This window comes from Dermacentor variabilis, chromosome 4 (assembly GCF_050947875.1).
Source record: "Dermacentor variabilis isolate Ectoservices chromosome 4, ASM5094787v1, whole genome shotgun sequence".
Classification (NCBI taxonomy): domain Eukaryota; kingdom Metazoa; phylum Arthropoda; class Arachnida; order Ixodida; family Ixodidae; genus Dermacentor; species Dermacentor variabilis.
This window is the reverse complement of record NC_134571.1, coordinates 71,389,198-71,415,735: the sequence shown is the minus strand read 5'-3', so window position 1 is coordinate 71,415,735 and position 26,538 is coordinate 71,389,198. Positions and strand designations below refer to the sequence as shown.

Here is a 26,538-nt window from a genome sequence, read left to right as displayed (position 1 = left end):
CGTTATTATTATTTCTTTTTTCGCGAACATCCAAAAGAATAGGTGGAGCGCCGCGAATCGATTTAAAGACGTCCAATTTCTCTGTCGCTCTCTCAGTGTTCCTGTCCTTTTTTTTATTTTTATTATACAAGACCATGGAATTGCGATGACCATCAACATATGAAACTCGAAGAAATAATGAAAACAGGCCTTCGTTCCGACCTGCCCGTTTGATTGCTGACATCGTATACCACACAGAAGTTCCCTGTAAGGTGAAAAAAAAAGTGGATTACGAGGGTATGGTTCCAGCAAGCTTTGGGCGATTTTGGAGCCAGACAATTCAATTATTATGGTTATTAAAAAAAGTTTGCGTCCAGGTAGGACGGTTATCATATCAGACGGCACCGAAGTAAGACGCACGTTAGAGGAGTGCTTTCAGCGCAGGGAGAACAATGAGAGAGAATACCGAAGTGTGGTAACGCAATCGATCGTTCCATTTTTTTTTTTCGATGAGCAAGTTATAAAGATGGGCGACCTGTCCATAACGGTGAAAACTCATTACTGGAGCAATAAAGGCCGAAAGCGTACCCTTCTTTCTTTCTCATTCTTACATAATAGCCTACCGGTTTAAGCGAGAACTTCCTATTGAAGGTGTCTTTGCTTGCCAACTCATTGGTGGATCCTCACAGAGCCTTTATCACAAAGGAGGCCTCATGTGCTGCTAGACATGCACGCTCACAAGAATTTACGAGACGTATCTAGCATTACCGCCTTCCCGTCACCTTCGCTTCACTTTTACTTCAAAATTCGATTCTGGGGGTTTTACGTGCCGTAACCACTATCTGATTATACGGCATGCCATAGCGTAGTGCTTGAGACTAATTTTGGCCTTGAGCACTTTAAAGTGCGCCCAATATGCGCGGTACACGAGCGGTCTTGCATTCCGCCTCTATCGCAACGCGGCCACCGCGACCGGGATCGAACCTGTGACCTCGAGCTAAGCAGTGCAATGTCATAGCCATTGGGCCAGCAGGGCAGGTATTTTACTTCAAACCCGAAAGTATGACTACGGTGTAGCTGTAATGAACTAATAAGGGTTCCTATGCTCAGCTCCAATTTTTTTCCTTCAAATGTTCAAAAGCCTCTCACGAGGATAGCGAGATTAATTCGTGCTCTAGCAAGAAAATACAGCGCTCGAGGCTATTATATATACCACGAGCAATGGACAGTGTAGGTGAGGATCGCGAATAAAACACTGAGATCTCTCAGCCGTCCAATGAGAGGCTGTTGTTGACCGCATAATGATATAGCACATTGGCTGGTATTGACCTATAGCAAAATGAAAAAGAAAGAGAAAAAAAAACACTAGGGATATCATCTCTGTTTCAAACACGCTCCGAGTATTCGTAAGCTGATGTCAATGGAAAAAAAAAGTTACCTCGGAATACGTAACAATGAAAATATAGGAAGCCAACTGAATAAAGCAATAAAATTAAAACAAGACCACTGGTCTCGTACAATTCAACCTCACAACCTTGTGGCTGGCGCATCATACCCGTAGTCACTTTTGCGCCATTAAACCCAACATACCAACCGCGCACAAATCAACCACGTTAACAGGAACACTGTCAAGCACCGTAAGGTACCATGTGAAAGCAAATGAACATTATCAAACTATGCGGGTGATCACTTTTAAGTTTTACGGAATTTTCAAATATCGCCTGTTGCAGATAACACAATTCTAATCTTCGAACTAAATTATTCAAAGAGGGGAACATTACTTGCCAGAAAAATCGAAATACACATTCAACTGTACAAAAAACTGCTAATTAACTGTTACATATTTACGTTAGGCACAAATATCAGTTTACGAATTGTTGCCGGCGAGTTTACAAGGCGTATCCACTCGGAATGAATTTCCAGAACCACACCAGTTTGTATAAATGCGGCATGAAACTCGCGTTAAATTGCACTGTTGTTCCACTTACTTTCTAACGAAACGCTCTTTTAGGCACTCAAGCACAAGAGTAACTGGAACACCCATGTATTTCGCACCACAGTTTGGGTAAGAATATCTAGAAACTGGCGTCATCCCTGAGATTCCTATCAAGTGGATACGTCTTGCAAACTCACGGGTTACAATTCGTAAATTGCCGTGTGTGCCGTAAAGTAATTATTTTTTATAATAATTAGCGAATGTCTTTTAGTTAGTTCAATATGTATTTCAATTAATGTCTGGCTCGTCGAATAATTCAGCTCAAGGACAAAAATTGTTGTGTCTGCCACAGGTGATCATTAAAAATTACGGAAAACTTAGAAATGATCCCCCCGTATACGTACCAGATCGCGTGCCTTCTTGCTTTGATCGCTTGCATTCTTCTACTATACAGCGAAGAGCGACGGAGAGGCTGACTTTATTGAAAGGAGGCATATAGAGAGAGGAGGAGGAAAGACATTAAGGTTGACCAAGTCCCGCCTGATTTCCTACCCTACAGTGGAAGCTGGAAGAAAAGGAGAAAAAAAAAGTGAGAAAGAAAGCATTGAGAAGTGATGCACACGAACATGCGACAGCGTTCACCATGCAATTAAAGGCAGTCCAGTCCATTCCAGCCGTTATTAAAAAGTGCAGCAGTTCTCTGTTGAATTTCTTTGCAGATACTGGTCAAGTTCATGGCCCTAATATCACTTATTCTGCGAATGCTCTGTTGTCGCTTAAAGCAGCACGCCGAGTCTGCATTTGATCATTAAAAGAGGGCAGTAGATGAAGAGATGTAGTGAGGTCTCGTCACAATCGGAAAAGTCGCACGAGACACTGTCAATGAGAGACAGCGCTTCATGGATAGTGAGGCGTTAGCCATAGACACTGATTCGAGAAGACATACAGAGAGCACGTTCATGCACAGACACATCTCGCCAGCTTTAAGGCTATACGAGGCGTGTTTGAACCTCGGGTGTAGCCAGAAGCATATGGCTAGTAGAGAACGTGTGCGGCTGACGTTCGTGATAGCAGCGTGTCTCGCACAAAGCAGCGATGGCTACTCGTTAGAGCTGTTGTATGCGTCACTTCATTACATAATTCACGCGAACACGCCTAGATAAGGTATACTTGTTTGAAATTTTCTGTTGATTTCGCTGGGGGAAGTTTACTGAACGGAGCACTTGCGCAAGCATTCTTGAAGAAAAAAATTTATTTTCCCACTCACTATATATTTTCTTTTACTCGAACAAGCAACGTCTATAGCATAAGCTCATTGTGCATCCATGCATTCAATACCAAATTCGGTGCAGTCGCCACTTAGAAGCACGACATTGATGAGACGGAAATCTAGTTACATCGACAAGACAGCAATTAGGGTTGAAGATGATGGCTAGGCAAAGGGTGTCAGCATAATAAATTGTGGCGAGATTCAGCCGTAAAAGGCTGAATCTTACCGTAAAAGGCCGCCTAGTATAAAGCGGGCTTAGCTGACAAGAGAGCGAAATGCTGACATCGTGATTGCGCTCACAATGGCGCAAATTGGTGATTAAGTTAAAGAGGCGTTGAGGAGGAAAGTGTTAAATCGTTGCGCGACAGAGAACTCTTAGGAGACAAACCGTGCTGCTTAGCTGGCCGAAGTGTGTCGTAATGCCGGCGCTACGTACGGTTCCGCAGAGATGTCGAAAGTTGGAAGAACGGACGGCAACTATATAGCAATCACTCTTTCGCAACGCCTTTTATTTCTCGACACAGGCAATCTGTTTTGTAGGGTGGGACGCACTGCGCATAGCAACTGCTCATGTAGCCGGAAGGCACGAGAATCAAAGCAATGCTCGGCAAAATAGCAAACTTATTGCAAGAGGCGCGTTTCACAGCCAAGCTGCCTATGGCTACCCTCCGGAAAAATCGTGGCGGCGAACAGAATACGCCTTGTGGAAAAGCTAGCTTTCTCGCGAATGCTTAAGCTTTCAATCTAACGTAGGTATGTTAGAAAAAATAATGCTAAAATTGGCCGCTAAGACAACTCTGTCGCTACGCCGATTTTCATTTACTTGTCATAATTAGCTAGTTCACAGCGAAGTTGTAAGTGAAGTTGTAAGGACGACGAAGACAAGTCTTCGTCATCCTTTATTGTCCCTTGTCTATGTATGCACTGTAAGTAACGATTGTTACCATGGAATACCAACTAGCCCGTACCCAAACCTTGCTACAGAATTCCCGTCTGCTGTCGATACATGGGTATCTACGGAGGGAGTATGGTTACAGTAAACGGCTTAACTCTTGCTTTATTGAAACTGTCCCTAAACAAATTGTATGAGAATTGGCCGCTGAGAGGACTGTTATGTTACGCCATGTTATACGCCATGTTTTCCTAATTATGTAGTTCACAGAGAAGTTGTAAATATTGTGGAATCCCCGTCTGCTGTCAATACATGTGCTTCTACGGGAGGAAAACGGACAGCTCCATCTTTGTCCGCTAGAATAAAACTCTAGTCCTCTCAAGTTTCATTCAGCAAGTTAACCAGCAAGTATGCTTAATTGCAAATTACAAACGAACGTATTTTGTTTCGTGCCCTCCTTTGGACTGCGCCCTGGTCAATGCATATCGTCACTCGCGTCGAGGCTCTGTTTAACAGCCACCTGCGTCTAAACGGCGCTACGTCGCAGCTGCGTCTACAGCACCTGCCCCTTTAGAGCGGCGTCGCAAAAGCTCTTCAGCGGTAGCTGTGTGCATGTATGACGTAGTGCGCACCTGACATTTCTTTGTATTTCGCATAACTGACACATACGTAATTATATGCATATTTACATAGCAACAAAACTCTGTGCCAACATAATTTATACCATCACAGCAGCTTCGCTGGTCAACCACCTTCACAGAGTGGAATGGCTCCTCAATTTTTTTGTTGTATATTGTATTGAAAGTACCTCGAAGAAGACACAGAAGACGTTTACATGCCATGTTTGTGTTACCAGATTAGTAACTTGTTTAGAAGCGAATTTCGTATATGAATCAAGTCATTTAAGGCACGTCGAAGCTCTGTGATTGCTTATTTGCAAATATCTTTATAAAAGTAACACTTACAGTGAGGAACAAGCTGGTACGGGTTATATCTTTCTGTCCGTGGGCTGATACTTTTGGCTCTGTCCTTAAAGTCAAAACACAATGAACAAAGGCAACTTCTTACGGAATTGTGCGGTCACTCTGAAAGTCAACTCTTACGGTACGGAATTGTGCTGGTGTTTTTCTTTGTTTGGGTAGTGTTACACGTTGTCGCGTTGTCTCGTCATCTGCATCAAGATGCTTTGCACGCATTTGAGTTTATGCTCCTCGAAACCCGGCGTTTTTCATGGGCACACGTCGATATCCGCTTGCGAAACGCATTCAAACCGCCGTCCGCCCCTCTATCGCAACCGATCGAAGTTGGCGGTGCCGCAGCGTGCCTCTTCCGTTGGCCGCCACATTCGGACCTAGCCGAACCGCACGAGCACGCCACAGGAATACATAGTGCGCGTGCCTCAGGCTAGCATTGTTTGTCCAGTCGTGCGTATGTTTTGTAAGCGTAGGGGTGGAATACGTGGCGAGTTTCGTCTGAAGTAGGGAGGGGGAAGTGCTGGTAGGTTTTGGTTGTGGGTGGTCTATTTATGGGGAAGACCGAGGAAACGCCCCACCCACAATAGTGGGCAGCACTGTCCGCGATCACCTCGCGGATAGCCGCGGGCTAGGACACCCCGCCGACACGGGGTTTCGAGTTCGTTTGGCAGGGACGCCCCGAGTCCCCCAGTGCATCGGCCACTCGAACCTCGCAAACTGACGGGGCCGCGAGAACCGCGACGCCGCGCCAAGGCGAGGTGGAGACGTCGCCGCCGCCGCCTCGTTCGTGTGCAGACCGGGTGGTGCTAGAGCACCCACGCAGACGCACAGTCGCCGGGAGCGTCCCGCACCCGCCTTTGGCAGAAGACGGCTTCCTCTCTTTTCCCGGGGGAAAAGCGTAGCACGGGGGAAGCTCGGAAGCGACTCGCGAAAACGAGGATAGCGGAGAGCCTCGTTGTGTTTCACCCAAGCAATAGTGTGCAACGAGGCGTGCGGTTGAATGCTTAAGACAGCTCGCTCGTAAGCGGCCCGTGGAAATGGTGCTAAACTAGGATGGCCATAGAAAAAGTGGCCTGCATGTGCTTGGACGCACACGCCGATACTGCGACGTTTGTGCGCTCCTTTATGGCTCTCGGCGCTTCCATTACCACCAGCGTTAGCTGGCACCAGTTCTGCCACGCATTTGCAAAGCCGCGACGACCCCTCGCGCACTGACACGTTGTGGTGGCGCTAATGGGGAAACGACGCTGTAACGTTGCGCCCGAAATTGTCTTACGAAAACTACCGCGGTCATGAATGTAGCTGTAGGAAACGTACATAGAGTTTGCGCGAAGCTGCACTGCACTGACATGCTGCGCAGCGTCTGAGACTCTTCTCTCCCTGTCCTCCCGTCGGGACCGCCAAGAGTGGTGGTTTCCACTGTGCTGCGCGGAATTAGGGACGCGCAGTGTAAGCCCGCAGCCTCTTTTGCGCCCTGTCCCTCTTCTTCGTGGCCTCCCCTTTCCCTCGAGCTCAGATTCTAGTTGAAGACACTTCTTTCTCTGGCAACCAGCGCCTCCCTTTGCTCTTGCAGGGATAGCGGTATTCCCCCGGGAAAAGCCTTCGAGGAAAAGGGGAGGCAAACGGAGAATCAAAACAAAGGGACACCCTAGTAGACGGAGGGGACAGGATGAAGGAAGAGCTCCGAGGCTTCCCAACAACCATCATGCCGTCGCCCTGATCACCAGACAATGGGAAAATACGGCGCCTCCACTGCCATGGGCTGTTTTTGGCGAACCTCCCTCGGTCCGTATAGGAAAGGGGATAGGCGAAGAGAATGGCGCCACACGAGAGCGCGCCGCTTTGGTGGCTGTCTGTCGTTTTGCGACGCCGTCTTCTCGTCTTTATACAGCGTGTACGCTGCGAGGGCGTGAACCCGGCCTGTTTTTGTTTCGTTGGAGTTGCTTCGACGCTTGACGCACGACTGTCACGTTGCACCCTGTTGGGTGGCGCCATTAACCGACCGGGACACGAGAAGGCACTGAGCGAGAATGCGCATGGCGGGGCGCTACGCGGTTGTTCAAAGCGCGCTACTGTTTTGTCAACTACGAACATCGATTGCATGCCTTGGAAAATCGCCGGTGCTGCTAAGGTGAAAGCGGCTGTTTTATTCAGGTACAAGAGTGAGTAGAATCCCTTTGAACATGTTCCTTTTTTTTTTTCGCGTTTGACTATGCTTCTCTCAAGAGATCCCTTTCTTAAGTGCGTTATTTATATTCCGTGCACGGGAAGGGTACGCTGTCAGCAACTTAATAATAAGAAACGTCGCAGTGATATGGTGCATACGATGTCCGTATCCTACGCCGATCACGATCTGATGATGCACGGCGCAGCATAACGGAACAAACGACCGAGTAGACGGACAAGGCAAAGCCTGCTTCGAGTTCTTAACACTTGCCACAGGATAATCAAGTTACAGGAGTCTCGAACACTATGTACGCACTTTTCTACTGTGGCGTGGATGGACAAACATAGCGATCAAAGCTGCCCCTTTCTCTCCGCACCAGCCCTTGTCGGTGAAAATTAAGAGAAATAGAAAGCAGGCTGGTGTTGCACTTTCGCAGTCTTTTATGTAAATGATCGTTCTTTTCTTACTTTATTATGTATGTTGTAGTGCGCTCGATTTGGTGCAACAACAGCCGTTTTATCTTGCGTTGCCCTCTTCTCAATATTATTAGTACGAGCTCCTCGCTCCAAATACGCGGTTCCATCTTATTACAAGTTCCATACGTAACTAAACAACATGCAATATTAACTGAAGAAGGAAAAAAAAGGTTCTTAAAATGTTCAAGCGCTTATAAACGTCCAATTAATATACTTAAATTATTATATTTCAACTTGGTGTAATACTTTCGCTTAAATGTGCCATCAGTAGAAATAAATTATCTCGGGCTGCTGGGCACGAGGTCGCGGGATCGAATCCCGGCGTCGGCGGCCGCCTTTCGATGGGGGCGAAATGCGAAAACACCCGTGTGCTTAGATTTAGGTGCACGTTAAAGAACCCCAGGCGGTCGAAATTTCCGGAGTCCAGCACTACGGCGTGCTTCATAATCAGAAAGGGGTTTTGGCACGTAAAACCCCACAATTTAATTAATTAATTTTAATAAGTTATCTGGTATACTGTTTTTCCTTTACAGCACAAATGTGCGAGTACCGCACAGCCCCAGACTCAAGGCTAATTCGTCCGCTTCAAGTTTTCTCAGTTCTTGGGTCAAAACAACCTCATCAGCGTGCTCGTAACTAAGCAACCCGATTCGCGCACATCGGAACGTAGTGTTTGGGCGTCGATTTGATCGTTCTCGGCCGCCGTCTAACGAACATGCGCAGCAAACTTACAGCCGGTAATTCTTGCCCCAAGGACTCGAGAGGCCGCGAATTCACGCCAATCAAGTCAGCCGGGATCAATGCACGTGGCCGTTAAGCCGGGCTAACGATAGAACCGATCGATACCCCGACCAGCGGGGCGCTGTAGAGGCCGTCAGCGGACGCCTCGCTGCTCTCTGCTTGGCGGTCAGGGAAAGCGACGCCCAACACAGTTCGCGGATCAGCTCGGGCTTGAGGCGCAGGCTGGGCGCTAGGGAAAACAGAAAGGAAAAGAGGGGCACGGGGAGAGGAGAGGAGCTGGAGTTATCAATCGCCCGCTGCTCGGGTTAAGCCGCGGATGCCGAAATGGAAAGCCCTGCTGCAGCGTTCTATTTCCTCGGGGAAGGTTGCCAGCAATCAGCCTTTATCTTCACCTCACTCGGCTCTGCACCGCAGAACGGGTAAAGCCTGGAGATCTGTGTCGAAACCCCGCAGCACCAGCGGCCTCTGTGAGCGTTGAAGGCGTTGCACGTTTGTCACTAGGGAGCGGAAGTAGACGCAAAGGCGCCTGTGCAGGGCGGAATCTCGTTAGCCTCGCTGGCACACTGCGCAACTTCTCCAGAAAATGAACACTTCTGAAGCCAACGCGCAACAGCGGTGCACCGTAGCCTACCCTTGCTTTCACGCGGCATGCCTTCGCGCTTCACCGCTTCATCCCAGTGCGAGCGCACATAAACACAGACGCACGCACGCACATACAAAGGCAGACGCAACCACTTACAATGACACACATAATACGTGGTAAACAGGGGCACCGTGAATTACTATTACAGCGAAGCTTTTGCGTCTCCATTTTTTTTCTTGCTGCTGCTGTTATTCACTTCTTGAAAAAATTGCGAGCGTTCTTTAGCAGTGCGAGCAAAGTAGTGTCAGCGACACCTAACGCCACTGTGAACAACCGCCGCTTGACCATTTTATCACTTATGTTTCCCCTGCTTCATTTCTACCCAGGCTCTGTTTTGTGTGTTAAGTTTCTAACGCAATGATTCTTACCAACTACGGCGGATTGACCCAAAATAAGGCGGTTCTATGCAAGTATGGGTTTTTCAAGTAATGTTATAACCAAAATAAAGCTTAAAAGCCGCTGTTGAAACGGTGCTTCAGTGTTTCGTCCACTTTCTTTCGTGATTAGATACTTCTTTTTTTTTCTTTTTTTTTATGAAGATGACAGCCGCTGCTGTCATCCTCATCTGCTTCTTTGTTCCTTAGAAGTATTTTTCGCTTGTCCCACTGAATGTGGAGTTGCTTACGTTTTCCCAAACAGACACCTCGGGACGTTCACATAGGCTCCGCTGCCAATTTTTATATGACATGCAAAGACTGTGCCACAAGCCGCTTCAATGACGCATTTGACGGGTTAGCGCATTGCTGTTTTATTACGATAACAATTATACGGACACTCCAAGCGCATTTCTGCCGTCGCCGTCGCCGTGCGGTTCCATATAAAGTCCAAGGGCGATAACACTGTCGCCGCATGCCCTACGCTGTACGTGCGAATGAAAGCGTGCGAGTGGAGCCAACGATCGCAACTCAATCTCGCCCACGCGAAAGAGACAAAAGCGAGGAGGAAGCGCGCCGTCTTCCGTCGCGCGCAGGACACCCAACGTTGCGAGGCACCGGCCGGAGGGGAGGGAGGAGGTGGGGTTACGTTCTACTCTGGCTGCAACTGCGCATGTGCGGTCGCGTGGCCATATCTAGAGAGCGATCTGCGTTGCGGGCAGAGTCTAGGTGCCTCGGCGGCTCGTGGCTTTGTGCGCGCTGTGTGTTCTCGACGCTCACTTCGAGTTGAAGTGAAGGTCACTTCGCTCGCAGCTGCTGCCGCGTTTCCTCACGCCAGCATATTGACAGCGAGTGTCCGTGGTCATCGAGTGAGATGTGGGGCGCTATAACGTAAAGCTATTACAAACTTTTCTATCCCGATTCTACAATCATCCCTCCAAGATTGGTAAAAAAAATTTCGAGCCACCGCTCACTGCGTCTGTCTGTCAAGCGACGTCACGAAAACCGGGAAAACGCCCCATCTGATATATGTGCGCACAAAGTATGCATGATTAGACCAAGCGACAAAAAAAATAATAAGTTCTGATTCGACACCTCATCGCCATTAGCGTAAAAGGCGTAATCTGACCCATTCGGCATTGGTCGAACGTTTTAGGACGGCGCCCGCTTTACCTCTCTGTCACGCGACGTCACAAAACCGCAAAAACTTACCGCGTCAAAGTGACGTGTACGCGTTAAAGACGCATTAATATGCCGAAGAAAACTGAAAGTTTTTTCTGAATAGCCGGAGAGTGCCCCGTTCCGAAAGGAATAGAAGATGGGTGCCCATCGATCGCTGTGCCGCTAGCTACTCGGAGCTGCCGGGGAGGATGTATTTCTTTGCGTATATTAAAACATTTCGCGTGGCAGTATAACGTTATCGAGACCGTTAGGTAAGTATATGACATCGCTCTGCCAAGTCTGCTTTGCTGAGGATCCGTTTTAGTGGTATTTTTCGCTTCCGTTGCATGCCACTGCCATTTTTGAGCAGCGGCCGCAAGCTAAGTAAGGAGAAGCCGACCAATTGCAGACGCCGGCACCACCCTCCTCATTCGGCTCTTTAATTTCACTATGCTGGCTCAATCCATTCGAAACTCGCTTCACTTGAGCGTTCTCCTAGCCTATTCTCAGCCAATTAGATAAGAAAAACTGCTCCATGTAGGCAACACAATTCGCCTTGAAATCAAAAGAAAGTGACATCCCATAAACGGGAAGTGCGTTTGATTGGGCTTTTCAAATAACGCTGCGGTTTACCGCCCTATGATTGCGTCGGTGTTTACGTAAATTTGACGTCAGGAGATTGGAAAAAACACATTGGAATGGTTTTACGTTATAGGGCTCGCGTTTATGTTTGCTTGTGCGCGTGTGACACAATGCTTGTTAATTTAGTTAATATGCCTATGTTTGCAAGTTTCTGCGGCTGATAAAACTACTATCCTTCGTCCACTTATTTGCTATTGCAATCGTTGCTTCGTCTTTCAGGCAAAACCGCGACATTTTTACACGTAGGACAGGGTCTCTAATGGCGTAGTTGCCACAAAGATGTGCGATCTTTTCAATGTATTAATGTAAGCCACACGAAGACGTGCGCGGGCGTATCGATCTCACAACCCTGTGTAAACACCGCAAATCTAATCACACAATGTGTATCCCACACATCTATCACGGTAAATGATAGATGTGTGGTAGATGTGTGCTCAACGGCTCGAAAGTGTTGTCTCGACAATTCAGGCGATTATTAACATAATAAAGAGGCGTGGTTTCACGCAGACCGTATTCGCTAAAATCTGCTGACAGCTGAAAAAAATGGCGAAGCAAGCAATACAAAAAAATAAAGCTATTCATTATATTTATGGGTGAAAGAAAACGTGCCTCGATGCTCCATCACACTCGCTTGAAAGATCCTTGGCAGTTATGGATAAGATGAGTCAGCTTAATGCGAAGTTTCATAGTGGCGTTGCTTCTGGGCTAGCTCTTTCACGATATGCAAATTACTTAGCGTTACGATGAACGACACGAAGGAAGGACGAGAAGGCGTGATTACGCACGTCCCGCCTGCAGTTGAGTGCTGTGCTAAGTCTACATATTGACAACGCGAACATTATATGTTGGGTGTAAAAAATACCGTCTCTGTCCTGCATTTTTTACGCCTCTACGGAGGCTGGAACGCAGCCATAGAATATCTGCAGTAATGGACATGCATTTGCGGTGACAAATGCAGAGTGTTTATTTACACTTCTTTTTATAGCCATCATCAGCATGACCAAAAAGCAAGATGTTCGGCCGAGACCTTCGTCCGTGCTGCTGCAACAAAAAATAGTATTGGGACTTAATTAGAAAATGGTGTGAAAAAATAAGGTCCTCACGACAGAATGCAACACAATAAGCCTTTTGTCTTGCGTTCGAGTGATGCTTGCCTGATTTCCCGCCAGAGGAAAAAGAGGAAGCGTGTGGTCCGCGCGAGCGCACGAAGCGCGTCCGCCGCAGCATTCCAGGACGGCATCACGTATTGAGGGGGGCTTCCAGCAGCTGTAACCGGCGTCCAGTCCCTTCGGAAGGTCATCGGGAACCTGGCAATGGGCGACGACAGTCGTAGCAGCGCTAAGAAGAAGCCCGTAGTGGCCGAGCGGGTTTTAGGCACCGTCAAGTGGTTCAACGTCAAGAACGGCTACGGCTTCATCAACCGCAACGACACTCGCGAGGACATCTTCGTCCACCAGACCGCCATCACACGCAACAACCCGCAGAAGCTGCTGCGCAGCGTCGGCGAAGGTGAGACGGTCGAGTTTGACGTCGTCGTCGGAGACAAGGGCCGCGAGGCGGCCAACGTCACCGGGCCCGACGGCGAGCCCGTGCAGGGGAGCCCCTACGCGGCCGACAAGCGCCGCTTCCGACCGCGCTGGTTCCCTCGACGTGCCCAGCGAAAGCGCGGTCCGGCTGCGCGGGGCGGCCGCGACGACGAGCTGCGCGAAGAAGCCTGCAACGTCGACTCGCCGCGACCGCTGCAGCAACAGCAGATCCAGCAGGACCCGGGACCTCAAAGGTGGCTGGCCAATGGCGTCGGAAGGCCTTACCCATGGCGATACAACAACCGCCGCTTTCGAGGGGTACCGCGGGGCCCTCCACAAGCACCACCGCCAGCCCAGCGCTTCCTCGCCGATCAGCCAAGGTCGGCGTACATAGAGGAAGACGAAGTATTCGACGAGCCTCCGCCCCGGCGCCCTCCGCGGCGGTTCTACGGCCGCTACTTCCGTAGACGACGCGGCCGTTCTCGGAGCAACACAGAAGCGTCAGGGCAGGACGGCTACGGCAGAGGTGGTGGCGGAGGAGGAGGAGGTGGAGGGGGCGAAAGTGGCGGCCGGAGCCAAGACGACTCGCGAGACAGGGTGAGCTCCGGATCGTGGCGACGTCCCCCTCCGATGTACCGGCCGCCAAAGAACCGGCGCCGATCGACGTCCCCGTCCAAGAAGGCCGCGGCCCGTCGAAGGCGCAACCACGAGGTCAGCAGCAGCGGAGACTTGGCGGAGAGCGTAAAAAGCGCGCAGAGAGAAGAGTCTATCGGGCCTGACGAAGCCGAAGACTCGGCACTAACGGCTCCACCACCACTGTCACCGCCGCCTCCGCCGCCTCCGCCGCCGCCGCCGCCGCCGCCGCCGCCGCCACCACCACCACTGTCACCACCACCTTCGCCGCCGCCGCCGCCGCCGCCATCCCCACCACCACTACCGCCTCGACCGCATGAAGGTTCTCCTATGAATGAACCGGAGCCACAGCCGGAGACAGAGCCCGAAGCCGAACCGAAGACACAGACAGAGGAACCGGAAGTCCCGAAAGCAGCTGGCGATCAAGAGTTCAACACCACGAAGACGGCAACAGATGTCGAGGAAAAGAAAGAGGAGGAGCCGGTTGCTGACCTGCCAAACGACCCAATAGCTGCTGAAGAATGAACATCGCTGCCACCTTGAAGCCAGAGTGATACAAACGAAGAACGAAAAAAAAAAAAGAGAGAGAAATGAGGAAGGTGCACATCCAGAGACTGGCTTTTTTTTTCTTTTGTCTTTTGTTGAAAGGGGGCGTTTTTCTTTACCACTGTATTGAACATAGGCAGGACCATTGTTTATGCTTTCTCTTTTTCACCATTTCAGACGTTGCACTGAAATTAGGCAGGAAGTGGCCATCATGCATCTCTGAAAATTGTTAACAACCGAAAGCAATGCAAAAAGGGCGTGAGCCCAGGTGAGGGTACATAAGACAGCACCAATAGGAGGGGACATTGCGATGTCCTGAAGGAAGAAGGTGCACCGGTCACAGAGCAAGACGCCATCGTCACTTGTTTGTTTTTGTGTGCAATAAAGAGTTGTGTAACGCGCGTGTTTGCTTCAATATCGGGCTTCTTAGCGTATTTGCATGGCTGGAATAAGCCCGCAAACGAGCTTCTAGCACCGGTTCAAGAGGTGAAGTCTTTCATATAATGGGCGTCATTTCGCGGTCACAACAGGTTTTGTTACTTTAATTACGCTGTTGTCTGAAACGTGTGTCGCAGCTTGCGTATGGTTATTTTTACGTTCCAGAATATATAGTTTTAATAGACAAGCAGTATTGAACGCTTCATGCATTCCGGCGGCCTATGACTGCTAAAGATATAGCGTTCAGCGCCTGCGGATATTAGAGGCAAGAAAAATCTTGCAGCTTCTGGCATTGCTGAGAGATAATGCAAGAGTAAGCGTTTTATATTATGGTGCGCCCTTGCTTAATAATATTGTCGCTTAGGTTATAAGCAGCATGCAAAATACATGTATGGCTACCGAAGTATTACGCACATTTCGTGGAATTCAAGTCAGACCAGGAAAGTGCTTATTGAGGGCTGTCGCGGCCTATGCGTTGCCATTGCCACATGCATAACGGGAGGACGTCGTGTGTCACGCCACATGGAGCTGTGACTTTATGATTTGTTCCCTGTTTGTAGGACTTGAGTCCTGCGGTATTGCCCTTTTGGCTAGAGGATCGTTGGCGTCCTGGGTCGTAGCTGGAATCTTGTTTTGTCACGCCGACCATAGTTGACATTTTATTGATGAATGTACATTCACTGTCTATTCTTTGACTTAAGCCTCATCTGACCGCTTCTATTTGTCCTGTTCTGTAAATGCTCTAAGCAACAGCTTCCGCACAAACCTGTTTTGATGCTAATCTTTTACATTTTATTTGTCCCACGCCGTCTCCTCAAACAATTATAAAGTCCGCTGACCAGACGCGCCCCTTTGCATTTAATTTATATTGAGCACGTCAATTGGCTACCGCTATTATCCTTGGGCTTGCGAATCGGCACGTTTCCCGGCGCTGACAATACGCTTAGGACAGTTACTGCACTATCGTTGTTGTTTTTCTGGTACTTAACGGCGCATTACGAGCTGTTGTTGTTGCGATGATGATGATGATCATGATGACCTTGATGTGTTTGGCGCATACCCACTCATGGCGATTGGCCAAGAGTCGGGCACATTTACATATGTGCTAAGGTAATAAATTTAAAAACCTATAATTTTTATGAATAAATTAAAGCGAAGAAAGCTCAAAACTATTCAGCAGACAGTCATTTAAAAAAGTGTATATACTATAAAAAAGGTAATAAAGGAGGAATGAAATCAATAATACGATCAACAATGAAATTGATTTGATTCAATAGTGAATTTTTTTTTATGGCGATGCATTCATTCCTGTGTGAGTCCCCAAGCACAGACGCTCCGAAAGACAGCAGCACCGGAGTGTTCAATGGCAGGCCGAGCTGTCGCACTGTAATTTCCTAAGTCTTTTTTCTCAGGGAGGAAAAACGCCGGCATTTTAGTAAATAGCGTTCAAGCGTTTTTAATGCGTTGCAGAGATGGCACAAAGGGGAAGTTGCCAAACCAGATCGGTGCATGTATGAATTTAGAGGTGGTACTCGACAACGCACTCTCGTTAATGCCACTTCCGTCTATCTGCTTTTGCAAAATTTCCTGCTCCAAGGAAACTGTAAGTGGTGTAGTTCCGAGGATGATGTAAAATTTGATTTTGATGTTAAAAGGATATATCTTTTAAACATGAGAGTCGTGATTAATCCCGTCGTTGGAAGAAGTGTAAGCACAGGACCGCTGATAGAAGCCTTAGCCAAGCTCTCTGTCTCTGTAGACGAGTTTGTTTGTACGTCCTCTGTGACTCGCTCATACCCACTATGGGGGATCGACCAAGATGCGGATGGAATTAGAAGGCGATCAGTGATTCCAAGAAAGCAACAGAGATAAGTAGAAAAGGATTAAAATAATAGAAAATAATAAAGAAATATCAATGTAACTAAAAAAAATTTTTTTTGAAACAAGTCTAACATGTTGAACAGCCGAGTAAGCATTCTTGTGACATTGCCCAAGAGAGGAGGCTCCGACAGAAAGAATTTCAGAAATTGCAAAATTCACTGCAATTTTTTTTTCATGTTGCTCCTAAAATGCTTTTCCTTGCATGTGTAAATCGGCAGCAAAATAAAAACAAATGGTCAATTGTCTGAACTCCTTCGTCTTCTCGTTCCCATTTATTGGCACTTACCCAACACGGGTTGGCTGGTTGGTATGATGACATCCTGTTCTTCGTCTCCTAGCGTCATATTATCTATGTGTTTTTGTTCCCTTGCCGTTTTATCCTAAGCAATCGTTAGCTACTGGAAAGGGTGACAGATAATGGGCGCTTGGAACTAAGCGTTGTGATAGCCTCAAGTACTGTATGCCAACTGCCTCGTGTAAACAAAAACACCGTTTTATAGAAAGCGCAGATTTGGGCGGGCTGACAATCCATGGTAGCAAACCAGCGGAGAGACGAAGAAACGGACATTAACAGGCCAAGAACAAAGCAGTTAAATTTCAGCAAATTCTGAAACAAAGATTTGGTTGGACTTTGTTGCTATAGCCCATCGTCGCCGTCCTGTCATTTTTTGTGTGCCCGCGTCTTCGTGGCCGCCCTGGTTTTCCAGATAATTTATTCTAGAAAGCGCTTCAGAACAATGGTGTGCGAAGCAAAATGAACGGCGTTCGTTCACCACGTATCAATTCTGAAGTTAAACATAGTGAGCGAAGCATCGCACTTCTCATATAATTGCCTGTTGCTGAAACGTGCTTATACAATGTGGTCACGTAATATTTACACCTGGTCACAGTAAACTCAAACTTTCTTTTACTAATAAATTTTCTGATTACGTTGACATGTGGCTCAAGCGCTCGCGATACCGAATATACAGGGGCCTAAGTCGCCGCGCATGCGAAGTCTGGAGAATCTACACTAAAATTGAAATCTGCATACATATTCACAAAAAAATAAAATAATATAAAGAAAGAAAGCTCGTACATTAGAACTATTCGTAAGAGCTGAATCCAACCAAATCTGATGACGGACAGGAAATTGAAGCTGGCCGGCCTATGGGAAATATCACTTGTAAAACTGGTACAGCGCAACATAAAAAGGAAGAAACGAGCCGAACCGGCCAGATGAAAGCGCAGAGGGCTCTGTTCGTTCATCTGGCCGGCTCGACTTGTCTCTTCATATTCATGTGCGGCTGTATCACATTTAGAATGCCATACCAGCTCGCCCAATCCCCAAAAGAAATGAAATAGCACTTGAGAACCAAAGGCTTTTTGAAGTCGGCCCTAGAAGTACTAGTACTAGTAGCCAAATACAGGCTACTACAGCGTAAGCTGAAACAGAATCGGCATCTGCACATGACGATGATAGAGACTCCCGACAACCAGGAAAGCCAAACAAGACACTACGGATATATACATTGGAGACTTCTATAGAAGTGGACGTCTTCAGGACGCTTTCATTTTTGCTGTAGTATATGTACTCGATCGCGATCGTGCGAACTAAGCTACCGCCGTTATAGAACCCTGTAGCCCAGCGAAGAATATTCTTTGGGACCGTATGTCCAATGAAAGTGTACTCGGTACAACTTTACCCAGTACGGCGCCGCATTGCGCTACAGTTACAGCACACTGCAACGGCCTTTTTCAGTATCGAGCGCGCTCGCGAAGTGACGAATTGCCCGCTCTGCTTTCCCCTCCGATTCGTCGTGTACGTCGGAGAAGAAGAAACAAAGGAACGGTTGTGAAAGCACAGCCTGTCAGGGGAGGAATGGCTGCAGATTGCAGCGAAGTGAAGGTGGTTATAGTGCTGTCCGGAAGAGAGGAAGTGTTCGCTCTCCCTCGATCGACTGAGTTCCCTGGCGCACTTTCTTCACCGCCACGAAGCAAGGGCCTCGGGCGCCGTGTATAGCTACACCTTCTTCTCGCGCTCTTCACTTTCTTGTTCGTTCTTGCCGGCTTCGTTCGCCTCCCTGTCGATGAGGGCGATGGGAACAATCTCTAATTTATCAGCGGCAGCGGGCACAGCAGCAAGTATAGGGGCACGCGAGCAAAACGAACCGTTCCTCCTGTTCAATCCAGCTGAGGCAGTCGTGCCGCACTTGGCGAACTCCGCGAGACTGATCGAAGCACGGGGCGGAGGAGGGGGGGGGGGGGCGGAACGAACGCGTCGGGTGTTTCCTCTTCTCATCTCCTCGCCGTCCAAGCCTAGAAAAACGCTTGGCGCGGTTTTCTATTCACCGTCTCAACAGAGTTGAGCAGCGCCGCGAAGGCTGTGGTTTAACGATGCTTTGGAAAACGTATAATACCGAGTTTCAACAACGTTGCTGCTTCGTGCGCGTAACCGCCCCCCGAGTCCAGAGGCGCGTGCGCCATGGCTCTTCAATGTCAAGTCGCGTGCTGCCTCGGCGTCTGCTCGTAGTTCCCTACAGCGGGCGGCATGATCGATGTCTCTACACGCACGCCGCGCAGGAAGACGTGGCGACCGCGTTCGCTCATTCCGATGATTGGTTGATCCAAGCTCCACAGCTTTCGCGCTACTGCACGGTTTTGGTGTGGCCATGCGGCGTAGCAGGGCATATACCACGTTGGCTCGTGCGACGCGTCGGTTCGCGGAAGGAAAACCGGGGCCTTCGATCTCGTGCGAGAAAAGGCGGCAGCCGCGCCCAGGCTGCTTGCTTGCTCCCGAACCTCCCCGCCTCTATCACAGCTTTGTGTATAAAGCGTGCCTAGCAACTTGTGCCCGTGGGCGTGCGCGCACACGTCTTGGGCGTGTAAAAGAGGCGAACTCCCTCCATTGTGATCGTCGTTGCCGCGCAGCGTGTCTCGTCGGGGTGCGGTGGCGGTCGTTATATGTTCGTGATGGCTGCGGTTGTTGTTTTTGTTATGGTTGCTTCTACGGATTTTGTTGTTTCACGCACTCCTGACAAAAGTGGCTGGTATCCCGACAGCGTAGGTAGCTTTCTTTTTTCCATTTTTAGTTTTATATTGCTGACATACCTACGTCTCAAGGCTCTCGTCATTACTTTTTTATGCCTGCGAAGGGGTATACACGAAATATAAGAAGTAAAGTAGGCAAGCCAGCGAAATTCAAGTCGCCACGAAGACGGCGCTGTGCGCGTTGGTTCAAAGGAACGTTACGTGTGTAACTCGAGCGCGTAAAGCTGCCGTTTTTCTTCACTTCACAACATAGCGCACGTGAATTAAATGAGCTAGTGGCCTGGCGCCCGCCTAGGGGCAAATTAAGTAGAAAGTTTGGTTAACGTTTCATCTTATCTGCTCCCATAGCCTCGTAGCTATCGGTTAAATGTTCTGACTGACGTTCCTTTCAGTACACTCCACGACGGCTATGCGTTGCTACCTGGATAATAAAAAAAAAATGCGCCTGATTTGCTCCAATTTAATTTCTGCTTTGCGTCCCAAGAATCTTGCGCCGTTAAAAAACAGCAACGGGAAAGCATGGATATCTTCTTTACGCCTTGAACATCATATATAACACCGTAAATGGTGGCGTTCATTGGACAGTGATTCAGCAAGGAGCTTATTTTGTCAATGTGCGTGGTAAGAAAATTTCAAGTTAAAGATTACTTAATAACTACGACACTTTTTAATTTAGTATAGATTTAAAACGCATTTATTGAGTTGACAAATAATTCCAGATTTTCTTTGTTTAGTCAGCAAAGTTTCCGCGCAGGCGTGCAGTCGCTATTGCCTTTCATTTTTATGCCTGACACGCCAGTTTGTGTGACATAAAAACCTATTCGACACCACACTCCGCTGTCGCAGCACACGAATCGCGTAACCGACAAACGCCGCCGCCGCCGCCATGACTGCACCAAATCGAGGCTCGCAGGGCCCGCTGAGATCCCATTTAATTCCAACCATCCCTTCGTATGCAATCCCGAGGTCAATCAACCGCTGGAAGACGGGGCACCGTCGCAAACGCCGTTCTCTTAATCGATCGGGAGGCGCCCCTATATAACTCGGGAATGCAGGAAGTGGTGGCGAAGGGGAAGGAAAATGCATTAAGACAAAGGTGGCGAGGAGGCAGAGAGAGAGATAGAGAGAGAGAGAAGACGCTGGGGCCTCGGACTTAATACCGTGTCTTGTAACCTTCTTCATCCTATCTTTTGCTGAATCGTTTCCTTTTCCTGCTCAGATCTTCACCGGTGCCAACGTAGGGGACGTAATACGTCCAGTTGCAGCATGGTTTGAAAAGAAACAGGTTGAAACATAACGAAAGGCAATACAACGTTTTCAGCACCAAAAATATTGTGAAACCCTTGCCATGTTTTTTCTTGCCAGCCAAGGGAGAGAACGCGCCGAGGTATACGTCGTATTCCAGTGAGCTCCATCTATCTATGCCCAGTGGCTCCTCGATTTTCCAACGCACTCTTTACGCCTCCCGCTTGCTTCCTTTAGCTTTCAACTCTTCGCTCTTGATATCTAGCAGGCGAAACAGCTTTCCTAATCCTGTCTAGTGCGGATGCCGGGGTATCCGATCGGATATACGGAATAGAAAGAGATAAAAGAAAGGAAGCGGGAAATGCGCGTTCTGTTCCAGGTTCTTACTTTTTACGCTCGCGAAAGCCGCTCAGTCACGTTGGAGCTCATAGCAGCATTCAGCAGAAACGCCGCCGCCGCCGTCAACAACAGCAAGAAGAAAAATACAGATACGACACTCGCAAAACCTGCGCCTTCTCAAAGAAGCTGCGAAGTGGAAAGCTCGAACAGCCAAAAGTGAACAGGGATGTATAGGGACTGCGGAGCGGCAAGCCGTTTTGAGAATGAAAAGCGGCGTTCCGCGATCTCTTGCTTCCCGCCTTCCTTGCCTCACTTTTACTTCGCTGTTGTTTTTGGCTTGATTCGGAACCGTCTCCAGGGAAACGTACAACGCCCCCCCGCCACACTGCCGCCTTCGTGGCTCCCAGCGTTTGCTCGTGTCGGGAGATCCTGTTTTCCTAACACGTTGCGCGGACCCGCCGCGCCGTCTCGGCCCGTCCGCCGCCACCGCCGCCGCAGCCAAAGTAGCCCTGATGGGCTCGTCCATTCCGCTTAGCCGATCGCACCCTGACTGCGCCGGGGTGTGGCCCTCCCTGCTCTACGCGACCCGGGGCCCGGTAAATCCCCGGCACCCCTACGGAGGGTTCTCCCGTTGTTCCTGTCGTTCCATTCTCCGTGAGATGCGGCTGGCCACGAAAAGCTGGCTTCCGGCGTCGGCCTTTAGGAGGCAGGGCACTGCACTGAGCACCCTACCCTTTCTCCCGTTTTTCCTTGCCAAAAATTTGGTTTCGAGGGGAGTGAGAAAGGCCTAAGTGTTTCACGGTGAAGGATAGGTAGAACTCTTCCGATAAACAGAGTTTTTTTATTCTTTCGTCTTCTGCTGTGTACAGTGACGATGTGCTTAAATCAGCCATAAAGCAGTCTTGCTCGAAGGCTGTCTAAAGTCCCCAACCCTTCCTTTTTTCCGGTTTGCTCACTAACGTCAAAGTGCGTTTTATCGGTGGGTGTGATTGATTGACGGGGTAGCACGTTCCAGAGCTATAACTGGGCTACAAGAGGCGCCGCATGAAAGCTGTACCGAACAATATTTACAGCGTGGGATTCGAAGCAGGTGCCAAAGTTCGATATGCAAAGTTTTTATTATACTTTCTTTTCTTCTCTTTAACCTCCTCCTTCTGCTTGGAGCTGATGCTGGCAATCGAAACCGAGACGTTGTGTTCACTGGTACAAAACACCATGATCTCCGAGGCACCTCTGTTGCATCAATGAAAACAAAAGCCGCCATTGGACGGTTTTTCTTTCTTTCCTTCTTCTTCTTCTTCTTCTTCTTCTTCTTCTTCTTCTACTTCTTCTTCTTCATTTTTGCTCTCTTTCTACGAGCTAAGCAGACCACGCTCGCCAGCATATCGGGAAGATCAACGATCACAAAGGTACGCAATGGAAAGACATCACCGATATCGCATATGTCTTGCCAAGGCAACAAGAATGCAGTTCCCAGAAAGAAAAAATGTGTAAACACTAGAAATTCCGAAACGAAATGAATGAATGTTTGGTTTTTATTGGCGCAAGGGCCAGGTATGGCCAAAGAGCGCCAATCCGAAACGAAAGGCACCTCGGAAAATAGAGAGACAATGAAATGGGAAACGCAGGGAGGTTAACCAGAATAGAATCTTCTAATTTGCTGCATTGAGTTATGGGGTTTTACGTGCCGAAACCGCGATCCGACTATGAAGCATGCCATAGGGGGGGGGGGGGGGGGGGGACTTTGGATTAATATTCACCACCGGGGGTTACTTAACGCGCAGCTAAATTTAAGTACACGGGTGCTTCTGCATTTCGCCCCCATTGAAATGCGGCCGCCAGAGCCGGGATTTGATCCCGCGACATCGTGCTTCACAACGCTACTCCAAAAGCCCCTAAGCAAACACGGCGGTTAAATTGCTGCCTTACAGTGGACAAAGGTTAGGGGCATCTGAGAAAACTTTCAAGAGAATGCTGAAACACCAATGTTCATTCTTCGCCTTTCTTTCAGGATTCGTATTCGTAAAGATTCTCTAATATAAAATATTTTCCTTAGTAGCTGGCATTTACGAATCCGCAGTTCATTGTAACTTAAAAGATTTTAAATACTGTGAGAATTTTGTTAAAGAGTTCCTGGTGCTGTAAAATCTTTTTATGTTCTAGAAAAATATTTTGAAGATTTTAATGAAAGCTGGAAATGTCAGCCTGACCGAATGCTTGGCGACATGCTACTCCAAATTATTAAGGTGATAGCAAGACGATCAACATTGGCAATGACCAATCGGCACTTACAGTAGAGAAGTTTTGTCAATACGTGTCGATGTTGTGGAGGTAGTGATGTTGGTGATCGTGAGTTGTAGCAACAGGCCGGCTTAACCTGGCAATCAAAGCCGGAAATTGCTCCGCCCGAGTGTCTCATAAAATCAATGTGGTATTTGAACCAGTACGTCGCGTTCACATGATTACTCAATGTCCCTGCGGCGTCACAATGCATGTCGTCGCCTAGCTGGATAAGAAACCACTGTTGCCAGGTTTCCTGGAAATGGTGAACACCGTACACTCGCAGGCCGATAGAAAATGAAAAAGAAAACAAAAGAATGAACAAGTATGACGATTTGTTAATTGCTGTGACTTTAGGTTATAGGATGCTCGGTCATCTAATATATTTGCTGCTGCGGTGTGCTACAAATTAATTTAGGCTACGTGGAGTTTATTAGCCCGCTCCTAAATTTAAGTACGTGGGAGTTTCTACAGTGCGCTCTCATCTAAATAAGAGCACCATCTAAATATTGTCCACTGCGGCCGATTTTCTAGTTCACACTCACCAGTACGCACTTTAGATGCCACGTGATCGTGGTTTGTGATGATAGGAAATGGCGAAAAAATGAATCAATACAGTTGAAAATATCGGTAGCTTAATAATATTGGAGACGTTGTTTTACGTCGCAGTCACACTGCACTATGAGGCTCCCTTCTGTGCAAAAGACTACAGAAAGTGCGAGCAGCAATCTTATTTGTGTGTCTAAAGAGCATGCCAGGCTAACATTTCCAGCATATCATTAAACTTTTTATCTCTATATATATATTTGGGAGCAAATTTCTGAAAGTCGATTAAATCTGAGACAAAATAAAATTCGGCAGTATGTTACACTCCTGTAACACGTGAAGGTAAAAGCCTGGTGCACACATGACATCGCATTAAGTTATACCATCGGAGGGCTAAGATTTCTTTCAAGACATAACGAGCCGCAGTGTGAAGCAAACGTATAGCGCTGTAGATCGGCCTGCTCAACGACACAAGCGAGCACCTAATGCACTACCTAAAGGTTCTTTCTTTCTTTCTTTCTTTCTTTCTTTCTTTCTTTCTTTCTTTCTTTCTTTCTTTCTTTCTTTTGTTTCTTCTTTCGTTCTTTCTTTGCTTCTTTCGTTCTTTCTTTCTATCGTTTCTTCATTCATATTCAGCAATTGCATCTTTGTTTGCTTGCGGCGATATGAGGCTTTCCTGATAATTATACTTTTGCATCATATTTTTTGCATCACTGGACTAGACACCACTTTTTTCGGTATCGACCATTGCAAGGAGCCACTTATGGTTTTCGCCTTAATATTATCATCCGACGAATGTTCGCTTGCTTGTGAACTGCACAGAGCGCTTTGGGAGCATTACCTGGAAAGTGAATAAACCATGTACAGTATACAAGAAGCGATCTGGAGCCCTGTTCACTAAGCTTTTCGTTCGCAAAGAGCGCTTGTAATTGTCTGATGGCATTTGTTAAATATATATTCACTACTACAGTTATCCTGCGCCTGTTTTTGCAATATATTGCACAAAGTGCTTTGCGAATACTGGTGCTGCCCGTTATCAGACAAACTTATATACGTACGCTAGAATTTTTCGCAAATCGAAGATGCCTGCCGATCATGCTCGAAGACACACTATCGGCTAGAGTGGTCAGCCAATGGTAAAAATGGTAAAAAGCGCATGCGAATGAAAAGCTTTATGAGTTCAGCCCCTGCTTTCACATGACGCTAAAAAAAAAAAAAAACGCACGAGGCTTTTACGTAACATGCCTAACGCACAGCTTTTTGTATTGGCTGGAAACATAAGAGATATATTGAATTCGTCATTGTTTTACATGGGCAAACTTCAGAATTTAACAACTTACCTGTATTGAATTGTGCCTGTGATAGGAAACAGCAAGTTATTACTATTGCGTTAAAAAAAACGAGAACAAATAACACATGCGTTCGTGCAATTAGACGATGTGCAGGCTTCAGGTAAATACGGCACTTCAAGGCCGCGATATATCACAATGCGGAGAACAATGGCAAGTCAAATGTGCAATAAGAAATGCAAGGCGCCGTTTTTATCATGTAAAATGAGTGTCACGATCGACCGGTGTTTGTTTTGTTTGGTAAATTATTTGCCTTTACTGCCCTACGTTCAAGAACAAAAACAACAACAACAAAAAATGACAGCTTCGTCCGACGGCCGAAGCGCTGACCGCGGTAGCAAGAGTTAGTGTTGCGCTTGAACTTCTCGGACGGTGTTCTAACTACGCGCGGGTCCGACTAACACGGACGCGATATACGCAGGTGCGCCAAAATTTCTGACTCCCCTTGAAAACTCTAACACGCCCAGAGGGAGCCTGTAGTGGCACCGCAGGGGAGCTACTACGCTGCCCGTAAAGAGCCGCGCCAATAAAATTACATCACTTCCATGTTTGAAAAGTGACATTGTTTTGAATTTTTTTATTATTAGTTAGCCTGAGAAAATTTAAGGTTAAGGACATGGTGCTGTGAATTCATTCAATTTGTGTGTAGGCTGACATTCTCAAAATTCTGAGGAATAATTTAGTCAAGAACGTAAGACCTGATATGAAGCAACTTTAGTGATTGAATAGTGTAGCAATATATCCCGCACATACGTCACCAACGGCGAAAATTCGCTTAGCCTCTCCATATGATTGCTATCGCAATAAAATGAAATTTCTTCATCAGGAGGAGGAGTAGATTTTAATGAAAAGAAAGGAGGAGAGGTCGGCTTGGAGAGCGTGTCTCTAGCCTGCTACTCCTGAGTGGGGCAAGGGGAAGTGGGAAATACAGGGAAAGGTAGGTGGTGGGTGATTATGTTATGGTACAATGAGATACTGTATACAGGTTGTCCAATATGCGGATGCGCAATGTAGACGCAATACACGTAAGAGTAATCTTGTCCACGAAAAAAGTAATCTTTTCACAAAAAGTTATTGCGCAAACACATTGCGCACTGACAGCACGTCTCACAGGTTCTAGAGGCGATCGTCTAAACCAGGGGCGCTATAACGTAAAGCTATTCCAAACTTTTCTATTCCCATTCTGCAATCAGCCCACCGCGATTGGTCAAAAACTTTTTTGGACCGCTCCCACTTCACCTGTCTGCCACGCGAAGTCCCGAAAACCATGACAGCTCCCCATCTGATATGACGTGTATGCACTGAGTATGCATAGTTTGACCGAACAAAGAAGAATAGTTTTTTCTGATTCGGCGCCTTTGTGCCATCAGCCCTCGGCTATCGGTCAAAAGTTTTCGGGCTGCACCCACTTCACCTGCCTCTTACGCGACGTCACAAAACCGCAAACACTTACCGCGTCAAAGTGACGCG

At 47.7% G+C, this 26,538-nt stretch overlaps 2 protein-coding genes across 3 annotated transcripts in view; both read left to right on the top strand.

Annotated features, from left to right (window-relative positions):
* Positions 1 to 26,538, top strand: part of sff (BRSK family serine/threonine-protein kinase sugar-free frosting) — a 145,482-nt gene that overhangs the window by 15,477 nt on the left and 103,467 nt on the right. The gene's annotated exons all lie outside the window — the stretch shown is intronic.
* On the top strand, positions 12,455 to 14,361 carry LOC142577812 (uncharacterized). The gene has a single exon (XM_075687255.1). It carries the CDS (start codon positions 12,569 to 12,571, stop codon positions 13,937 to 13,939), a length of 1,371 nt encoding a protein of 456 aa, XP_075543370.1. The 5' UTR covers positions 12,455 to 12,568; the 3' UTR covers positions 13,940 to 14,361.

What these genes read in the sequence shown, in the direction of transcription:
- LOC142577812 (XM_075687255.1), top strand. Translation starts at nt 12,569, where the DNA reads ATGGGCGACGACAGTCGTAGCAGCGCTAAGAAGAAGCCCGTAGTGGCC.